Source organism: Globicephala melas, chromosome 19, assembly GCF_963455315.2.
Source record: "Globicephala melas chromosome 19, mGloMel1.2, whole genome shotgun sequence".
NCBI lineage: Eukaryota > Metazoa > Chordata > Mammalia > Artiodactyla > Delphinidae > Globicephala > Globicephala melas.
In genome coordinates, this window is record NC_083332.1 from 15,636,338 (window position 1) to 15,646,014 (window position 9,677).

The 9,677-nt window shown below is 57.0% G+C and overlaps 1 protein-coding gene across 1 annotated transcript; it reads right to left on the reverse strand.

The window, feature by feature from the left end:
• Positions 1-85: 85 nt before the first annotated feature.
• Positions 86-8,181, reverse strand: KIRREL2 (kirre like nephrin family adhesion molecule 2). The gene is made up of 15 exons (XM_060288742.2): positions 7,996-8,181; positions 7,632-7,781; positions 6,871-7,020; positions 6,549-6,709; positions 6,025-6,175; positions 5,647-5,752; positions 5,382-5,530; positions 4,925-5,052; positions 4,702-4,834; positions 4,300-4,400; positions 3,918-4,137; positions 3,349-3,453; positions 2,932-3,032; positions 2,517-2,582; positions 86-988 (listed from the first exon to the last, which is right to left on the reverse strand). The coding sequence occupies exons 1-15, from the start codon at positions 8,045-8,047 to the stop codon at positions 653-655; spliced, it is 2,109 nt and encodes a 702-aa protein (XP_060144725.1). The 5' UTR covers positions 8,048-8,181; the 3' UTR covers positions 86-652.
• Positions 8,182-9,677: the final 1,496 nt, after the last annotated feature.

Genomic DNA, 9,677 nt, shown 5'->3' on the forward strand with positions numbered 1-9,677 from the left:
AGACATTCACTTCGCAACTTTTTTTATTAAACATAAATATGCTCATTCTCAGATTCCAACACCACCCCTCACCCCCCCCAACCCCACAACAGCTCTCACCCTATCCTTACTCCTTGGGTCCAGTTCTTCCAGGGCCTTTAAGGAAGGTAGAAGAAATCAAGATAGTGACCATCTTGGATTCCCAGGGGGTGAATGGCCATTCTGGCTGCAATTCCATGGGTGAAGCAAAGTGCCCCTTGGGGAGAGCCAGGACAGGTCCTCCATCTTAATCTGCCTTATGTTGCCTTTCTTCTCAATGCAGGTGGTCATCTTGAAATATCTTCTTTCAGTGTTGGGAAACAACTTCCTTCTCTGCCCCTAACTCCCATCACCCCCTGCCCCCCCATCCCTCTGCAGAGGGTCCATGTGCCATCTTGCATCTCTTTTACACAGGGGAAGAGGTAGGCACAGTGGCCTTCTTGCTCCCACTTGGGGCATCCCCTTTGGCTGAGCTGACTGTATATCAATGACCCAGACAATTGTAACGATCTTTCCCTCCCCTCAATGTTCAATGTTGGAAGAGTAAGGTCGCCAACTTGTTCTGGTTCCTCAGAAATCAGGACAATCCATTATGGCAAGTTGAAGATCCCAGGACTCTTCAGTTGGAGAGATGTCACACATGAGTCTGGAGACGTGTGTGGCTGGGGGTGGGGAAGGCAGCATATGGGAAGGGGGGAGTGCTGGGGGCCAGATCTGGGGGTCCAAAGGATGTGGGTTTGATGTAGCTGGTAAAAGCTCGAGGACGGGGTGTGGTGAGATAACCTGCCTTGGCTCTATATAACCTGCAGGGGGGGACAATGCCCACATGTGTTTTGAAATCATAGAAGGTAGGGGTCCCTGGAGGTCCAAGAGGGGAGGAGGGTGGCAGGAAGAGACCTCCTCCAGGGGCTTCTCCAAGGCTCAGGCTCACACTGACTCCTCGGACCTTGTAGTAACCATTGGTTGGGTCCTGAGGGGACAAAATGGGACTTGGTAAGGTATGTAAGGGTACAGCGGGGTGAGGGTCACTGATGGAGAGACACACTGAGATAGAGCCAGACCTAGGGGGAGACGAAAAGATAGAAACAGGAGCAGTCAGAGATCCAGAGACATATGGACTGGTAGAAGAACAAAGTGACACAGAAAAACAGTGACAAGAGATGAAGGGACAGAGGAGATGGGCAGAGAAAGACAGAGACAGAAGGATATAGGCCTGCTGAGCGGTGGCGGTGTGGAAGGAGATGCAGAGGGAACAAGAGAGAGAAATGGAGATCAAGACATTCATTCATTCATTTGCCCAACAGCCTTGAGGCTTTGATTCTGAGTCATGCCCTGTGCTGCATGCCTAGACATCTCTCACTAGGATAGACCTAGCCCTGTCCTCATGGAGATCCAGGCCAAAGGAGAAACGAGGAATCACTAGATAGAGCCAGGAAGGTCAGGGTTGTGATGGAGGAAGTTCAGGGAGTGACTGGGACAGCTATGGGGGGATCTTCAGACTGAGATGGGGAAGCCTAGCTCACAGTGGTCATGGCTATGACGGGTGAAACACAGACAGAATGATCAGGGCTACGAGGAGGGAAGCAAGAGCTTTCTGGAACCAGAAACGTTTGAGTTGAGACCAGAGGAATGATGGAGAGAATTAGGTAGGTATGTGAAGAAAGGTAGGAGTGTTTCGGGCCAAGAGAATAGCATGTACTAGGTACAGAGAAGAGAGAGAAGGGCTCTGGATTGGGGACTGGGGTCAGTGGGGCCTAAAAGAGATGGGACCCTAAAGGATGTACAAGTTTGGGGAAATGTGAGGCCAGTGTGGAACCTGGTAGGTAGAAGGGGCCTGGGTGAAGCAACCAGGGAGAGGCATCTAGGAGGCCTGAAACATGACTGTGTTGGGGAAAGCACAAGCAGACTGAACCTTGATCTGGGGCTCAAGATGGAGGCCAAGGCTGGGGCTGATATGTGGGCATAGTCAGCAGATAAACAAACTGAGACTGGAGTTGGGTGAGACAGCCCAGGAGGCAGCAAGAAGTGGGTGGAGGGGGTTAGGTGCCAGCTCTGGGGGCAACAGAATGAAAAAGCAGGGAACAGAATTGGAGAGAGGGACTTCTCTGGTGGTGCAGTGGTTAAGAATCCACCTGCCAATGCAGCGGACATGGGTTCGAGCCCTGGTCTGGGAAGATCCCACATACCACGGAGCAACTAAGCCCGTGTGCCACAACTACTGATCCTGTGCTCTAGAGCCACAACTACTGAGCCCGCATGCCACAACTACTGAAGCCAGCACGCCTAGAGCCCATGCTCTGCAACAAGAGAAGTCACTGCAATGAGAAGCCCACGCGCCGCGAGGAAGAGTAGCCCCTACTCGTCACAACTAGAGGAAGCCCGCGCGCAACAACGAAGACCCAACACAGCCAAACATAAAAAAAAAAAAAATAAAAAGAAAGAAGTGGAGAGAGAGCTGGAGATACAGTGAAGGGAGCCCCTCTTTTCCCAACACTCACCTTGGTCTCCAGAGCTCCCTCCTCATCCAGAGCCAGGTCGCTGTGGTCTGTGTGCACGATGGGGCCCTGGGGTAGGGTGCTTAGTGAAAGGGAGTGTAGAGGATCTTCTGGCCCCACTGCCAGACCCCAGAGACCCTCAGCTGAACATCTGAGGCCAGGCAGGAGGGACCAAGGGCACCTGAGAGCTGGGGTCTGGGCTCAGGACAACAAGGAGCCTTAGGGACATATTGAGTCCAGGGAATAATTGGGTCAGGGGTGTATTTGGATTTGGGGGATATTTGGATCTGGGGATCCCTGTTGGGACTACGGCTCTTTTTGAGTTTGGGGCGCCCAGTTGCGACTGGGATCACAACTGGGACTGGGTTACTATTTGGGTCTTGAGGTACTGTCAGGTCTGGGGACCCTGGCATCCTACCTGGTCCTTGCTGCTGCCTGTCTCCTCCTCGGGACCCCTCGAACTGGAGCCGTTGCTGCTCCCTGGGATTCGCACCAGATTCTTTTGCTTGGAGAAAGAGGCTGAGGCCAGGGACATTGGGGGTGGGGGCAGAGGTAAACGATGGGGCTGGATCACGGTCTGTGGAGACCAGTGCGCAGGAAGAGAGAGGACTGGGGCAAATCAGGTCGGGAGACTGGGAGAGAACTCTGGCCTAGGAGAGTAAGGGGTGTGTGACCCTGAGGAGATGGAGTTAGAGCTTGAGCAGGGAATCAGGTCCTGGATGTAAGCCAAGGCCAGTGAGGGTCTAGAGAGGCAGGACTGGGACCAGGTCCCAAGGCCAGGCCAGTCAGTGGGCAGGGCCTGTATATGGGCCTGCCGTGGGGCTCAGGTACTGACCCTTGCCGTGGCACCAGCAGCAGAGGGCCACCCCAGTGCCGGCCATAAGGAGAGTCATGGCCACAGCGGCCACTCCAGCCACGATCCGCACAGCGGGCAGCAAGTCTGTGGGAAGAAGAGGGGGTTCCTGAGGATGCTGAGCAGGAACTGGGGAACAGGGCTTGGGGCTTTTGTAGGGAATCTCTGGGTTCAAAGGTCACCAAGTTTGGGGATTCCAAGTTTTGCAGTCCCCTAGCTTGGGGTCCCTTGGGTTTAAGGACTCATGAACTTGAGGTTTCACAAGTTTAAACTCCCTGGCTTTAGAGAGTCTTAGACTTTGAGGGTATTTTTACTTTGCCTATATTTGGAGGTTGCCTTCTTTGGAGCCCCTAAGTGTGAGGGGTCTCTTAGTTTAGGATTCCGTATTTGAGGGAAATTATTGTTTGGGGATCTCAGGATTCAATGGACTCATAGTTTTGAGGCTCCCAAGGTTTGAGGGTCTCTGCACTTGAGGGTCCTCTGTTTGGGGGTTGTGGCATTTTGGGGGCTTGAAATATTCAGATTTGGGGTCTTCGGGCCCAGGGTCTCACCTCTACGTCCCAGGCTGACCTGGGTGCCTCCTTCGCCCAACCGGTTCCGGGCAGTGCAGTTGAAGCCCCGGCTAAAGTCGGACTCCTGGGTCCCCGAAATGTGCAGCACAGAGATCAGGCCTGGACCCTGTCCCCCGCGGCCCTCTGGGGCTGGGAATGTCTCCACCAGGAACCGACCCCTCGACCCCGCCGTCAGGAAGCCCTCATCCCAAGACCAGACCTGGGGGCACAGAAGAGGAGGGTCACTGAGGAGACGAAGGAGGGCGGGAAGAGGAGGTCAAGGCGTCGGGAAAGTCACAGATCATCCCAGCAGTTTTGGGGGTCCGGCTAGGAGGTCTGGGATCACTGCTGGAAGGGTCACGAGAGTGGGAACTTTCCTTACCACGGCTTCTGGGGCGGGGGAGGCGAAGACTAGACACTGGAGGCGGGCGGGGCCCCTCAGGAAGGCGGGCGCAGAGTGCAGGGCGGTCACCACTGGGGGAGCTGGGTTGGAGATTGTGGACCAATCAGAGGAGAGGCCCCGCCCACCCAAGGCCCGTTCTCAAGCAGGCGAGGCCAGGCCTGGGCACTCCCCACTAACCCCGACCAACTAGGCCAAGCCTCTTAACAAACTTCGAACCCCTCTGAGGCTTGCCTTCCCTAGGTCCCGCTTCAATCCAAGGGCCCCAGCCGTCAGTTAAGCTCCCCTTCTCGAGGCCACGCCCACTCCCATTAGCCCTCGCCCCCTCTGCCCACTTCTTATCCCAGGACATGCCAGGTCCACTAGGAAGCACCGCTTTCTCACCGTTCACAGTCAACCTAGCTTCCGCAGCGCCACCCCGCAGGCCCGAGAGCCCCGGCCCGGCTCTGCACACGTAGTCGCCTGCATCCTCCTGCCCCACCGCGAGAAGACGCAGCGTGGGCCCGGAGGCCAGCACCTGGGATAGGGAAGGGCGTCAGGGACACGACCATGGGAGAAAGCCCCATCTACTGCTAGCCATGGCCACAAGCCCCAGGTCTGGCCTCACCTGCGCGTCCCCGCGGCGGGTCCAGGTTACCCGTGGAAGAGGATTCCCGCGCCAGACACAGCTGAAGGAGGCGTCTTCCCCTACGTCCACGGATAAGGGTTTCGGCTTTGCCTGCAGAATCGGCCCGACTGGAGGAGACAGAGGAGGGGTCACATGACCAGGGAGGGATGCAGCTTCTGACTTGGGATTAGCCACTCCGAAACGACACTCCCAAGGGCCATTGGGTTTAAGCCCCCGGTTCACAAATCAGCTCGTACGTCCGGCTCACAAGCCCCAGCCCCGCTCGCGCCCCGCCCCTACTCCACTTTGGTACTGATCCAGCACAGCCAAATCTCGCCTAAATCCTACTTCGGGCCCCACCACCTCCCGCAGTCCGTCAGAGCCGCGCCTCACCGTAGCCCCAGTCCCATTTCTCTCACCCCACTTTGGCCACACCCATGGCCCCGCCCCTGCTCACATCGCACATCCAGCGCTGTGCTGCGGTTGGCGCTACCCACTGCGTTGCTGACCTCGCAGGACACCGGTGCAGTCAGGAACGAAGCGTCCGCCACTACCTCCAACATTGGCCCGCGGGCCCCAAGCACAGGGGAGCCCCCCTTTGCCCACCTGCGAAGGTGGTGGGCTGTGTTGTCCTTGCTCCCGAAGCACACCTACTCACGTCCTAGCCCCAGCCCTCCCCAAGACTGTTCTCCCGGCTGGGGAGAAATGATCTGTGTCCTCACCTATAGCCAGTGACAGGAGGCTGGGCTGTGGCCTGGCATAGGAAAGTGACCTTCTCTCCCTCCTGCACTGTCTGTGGTTCTGCAGACAGAGTCACCACTGGGGGGTCTGTAGAAGTGAGTCAATGGTCAGTGGTGGGCAAGGACATGCAACACCTCCATTGATGACCTAGTGGTCCAATTCTCAGGTCCTCCACCCCAGGAATCTGAGTCCCCAGTCCCCTCTTCCCTTTCAGCTAGGAGTCTAGGCTTCCAGTACCCAATTCCCCCAGGGACCTGAGGTCCACAGCCCTCTCCTTTCTCATACCCTGAAGTCCAGGCCCCAGCTGCCTCTTTCCCCAAGGACCTCAGGCTCAAGGCCCAGTGTCCAACTGCACTCACACTGCAGGCTCAGTGTGATAGCTGTGTCCTTCCCCGCAGGCAGGGCCTGGCTCCGAGCCCGGCAAACCAAGATGGCTCCATCATCGTGGCTGGAAGGGGTCAAAGATAAGATGCTCTCCACTGACCCAGTGGTTCCTTCCTTCAACAGGGTCTGTAGATTATGAATAATAACGATGATTTCATCTACCCTTAGGTAGTACTTACTTTAGGTCAGGCGCTCTTCTAGGCATTTATAAATATTTATTTAATCCTCACAGCTATCCTAGAGGTGCATACTACTATTAACTCCGTTGTACAGATAAGTAAACTGAGGGATGGAAAGGTGAAGATCAACTAACGAGTGGCTGAGCCAGGATCTGAACCTAGGTAGTCTAGCCCTAGAGCCCTTATACTTAAGTACGTACCAAGGATCCCAAGCCTTGAATCCCTGCCCTCCCATGCCTCCTCTGGAAGAGCCTGTGGTCTGAGTGGACCCCCAAATTTCCCTGAATGAGCAAGGGCTGGCACAGAGACTTGGACCTGACCTGGCGGAAGGTGGCCCCATCTAGCCGGACCCCATCTCGGAACCACAGCAGCTCAGGGGTGGGGCGGGCATCCCCGCGGCTCCGACAGGTCACATTCGCAGGAACCCCAGCAACCAGAGACACAAAGGGGCCACCCAGCACCTGGGGGGGTTCCGGAGGCACTGTAGGGTGGATCTGAGGTCAGAGCTGGATCCTGGGCCCAGAGACCCTGATCTTCCCAGCTCCGACCGACCACTCCTCCGTTCTCCCCGGACTCTCATATTCCCAGCTAGCACTGGCCGTCCCCCTGGGCTCCCCAGGGACAAGTGGGCTGGGTCCTCACCCAGCACATGCAGTTGGGCTCGTCGAGAGCGGAGGCCTGCTTGTGTAGCTTGACATTCGTAGGATGCTTGATCCTCTATCTCTACGGGCCTAATGTGGAGGTCGTGCTGGCCACTGGCTGCATTCCCTGATATCCAGTACCGGGACCACCCTGGAGTCAGGGAAAAGGCAGTCACACCATGGTTCTGAGTTCTTGGCCCCAGGCCTCCATCCCCAGACATCCCACACCAGAAAGACACTACCAAAAGTGGGTGCTGGGCCAGAGAGACACTAATCCTCTCCCAATCCAGAGTCGCTGCAAACTTGCGGGGTGTGGGGGTGGGGTGTGTGTGTGTGTGACAAATTCAGAAAAAAAAAAGCAAGAAAACAATTGTCATAAAAGTCAGATGAGATACTACCTCCTGGGTGGGGAGGGAGTGGGCTATGACAGGGGAAGGGAACAAGGAGGGCTTCTGGGGAGCTGGCAATGGACCTGGGTAGTCGTTACATGGCTGTCTATTTTAGAATTATTTGGCAAATCTTCCATTTATGTTTTATGAGCCTTTCTGCACTTATGCAATATTTTACAATAAAAATTAAAATTCCCAAACCCTATGGGTCACCTCCAAAGAAGGAGCTGAAAATTCTGAACTCCCAAATGTTTCCTTGAGCCCATTCATTTCCCAAACTTGAAAACGTCAAAATAGAAACTTCAGTCATAGCCCAAGCCCAACACCCTCACCCTGGAGTCAGCTCCTCCCTGAATAGATAGAACAGCCTCACCTGGCAGGTCTCTTTCGCCCCCTAGAGCCAGCCCATCCTTAGTCCACTGAACCAGCCCCCAGTATGCGCCCAGGGCACAGGGCAGACGGGCCTCGTCCCCCAGCAGTACTACCAGGTCTTCTGGCTGTTGCAGGAAGTGGGGTGACAGACCTAGGAGAATGGGGCGGAGGAGCAGAGCTTAGCACATTCAAGAGTTCCCTCACTCAGGAGGGAGTTCAGTCCCCAATCCCCTCTGCCCTCAGATCCAGAAGCCCAGGGTCCCTCAGATCTAGGAGTCTGAACCCTCAGCTGCACTTACCACAGTAAAGCGACAACTGGCAAACAACCCTCTCTTGTATTTATCTGCCCCTGCCCCTCGCGGTACCTGCACGCCCTCTGAGGCAGAAGAGAAGGACAAGGAGTGCGGGGACCAGCATCCTGAGTGTGTGTCCCCCAAGATCCAGCAGACTTGCTGTTGCACTGGCTTCCCTGCCAGCTCCTTCCTCGGCAGCACACCTCCCACCACTCTAGCCTGGAGTCCCCTTCGCTCCCAACTCTTCTCTCCAGGCTAGCAGCACCCCCTGTCTCTGGCCCGGAGCTCTCCTAGCCTGCTCCGCCGCAGGCTCCGCGGCTCTGAAACGCAGGCCAGTTCCGCGCGCTCGGTCTCCGAGAGACCCTGGAGGGCCTGATCCCCCTCGCCCCGCCCCGGCCCGCCTTCTGGGAGACCCGCCCTCTTCCCGCTGAGAAACTCCCGCGGCCCAGAAGCGGATGAATGGGGGCATGCAGGGCCGGGTTCCCCCAGCGGGAGGACACCCCAGCGCCCTTTCAGTCTGGGAGCTGGAACACCTGGGTTGAAGGAGGGGGTACCGGCTGGGTTGGACACCTGCACCCTGCCGGGGTTGGGGGATGGCTGGGGGTGAGGAAGAGGGAGGGGAGGGAGTGGAAGAAACTTGCTCAGCCCGGTCCTGGAGGGACCGCGCTGAGTGGAAACGGAGCTATAAATGGGAACCCCTGGGGACTCGCTAGTTTCCGCGCCCCGGAGAAGCGGGGCCCGGGGCTCCTCTGGCCTGGTGGGTCAGGAAGAGGGCACCGTGTTTGCCTGGGGGGCAGCTGGGACCCTCCGAGAAGGAGAGGTTCAGCTCTCCCCACCTCAAAACCCCTTCTCAAAATATCCCTCTGCCTGCCTTGCTACCGCTGCAAACCATAGCACGTCCTAAGATTCAGGAATCCAGGCCCCCAGCCCCTCCTTTCCCAGAACCCTGCGGTCCGGGACCACCTCCTCGCCCCACTCGGCCGTGGTTGCCGGGCGACGGCTGGGAGGCGGCGGTGTCCGGGCTGACTCAGGCGGGGAGGCTGGGAACCACGCAGCTTGTCCTGACGGCTACATGCCGCCCAGCTGGGGCGTTCCCACGCTGCCGGCCCGCGGTGCGCTGCGCAGCTGGCCGAGCAGGTGGGAGGGACCCTGAGCCGACAGAGCGGGGACTGGGGGTCTGACATTCTTGAGCCTGTAGGGACTGGGGCTCCACACTCCGTTGTTCCTGAGCTCAGATTCTTGTGTCCCTGAATAGCAGGGGCATGGATCCCCAGGATTCTAAGACTAGGGGTTCAGACCTCTGAGGACTGAGAAGCTAATGTCCTGAACGCCAAGTTTCTGAGGAGTTGGGGACTCAACTAGGTCCCCTGCCTGCAGCAGAGTGTAGTTGGGAAAGGATGACCTGGGGTCAGAAAATCTGGCCTTAAATCTTAGAGTCAGTGGATTTAACCACCAATCTCTCTCCCACCCCCACTCAGGACCAGAAGGATTTGAAAATCAACAGACAGTGAACATCTGCCCTAAGTCCTGTGTGTGCATGGGGGGTGGGGGGGGTGGGAAGGATTGGAGGTCTGAACTCCCAGGTCCTTGGGAAGAAGGGGCCTCGACTCCTGAGTCTGAGAGGGTAGATCCTGGGGGCCCAGACTTCTAGAACTCTTGGCTTTTGTTTTGGGGATCCAGCCCCTGGATTTTGAAACAGGATGAGCTTGGGTCCAGGACTCCTGAGTCTTGGGGTGGAAGTCAGGTAGTAAGGC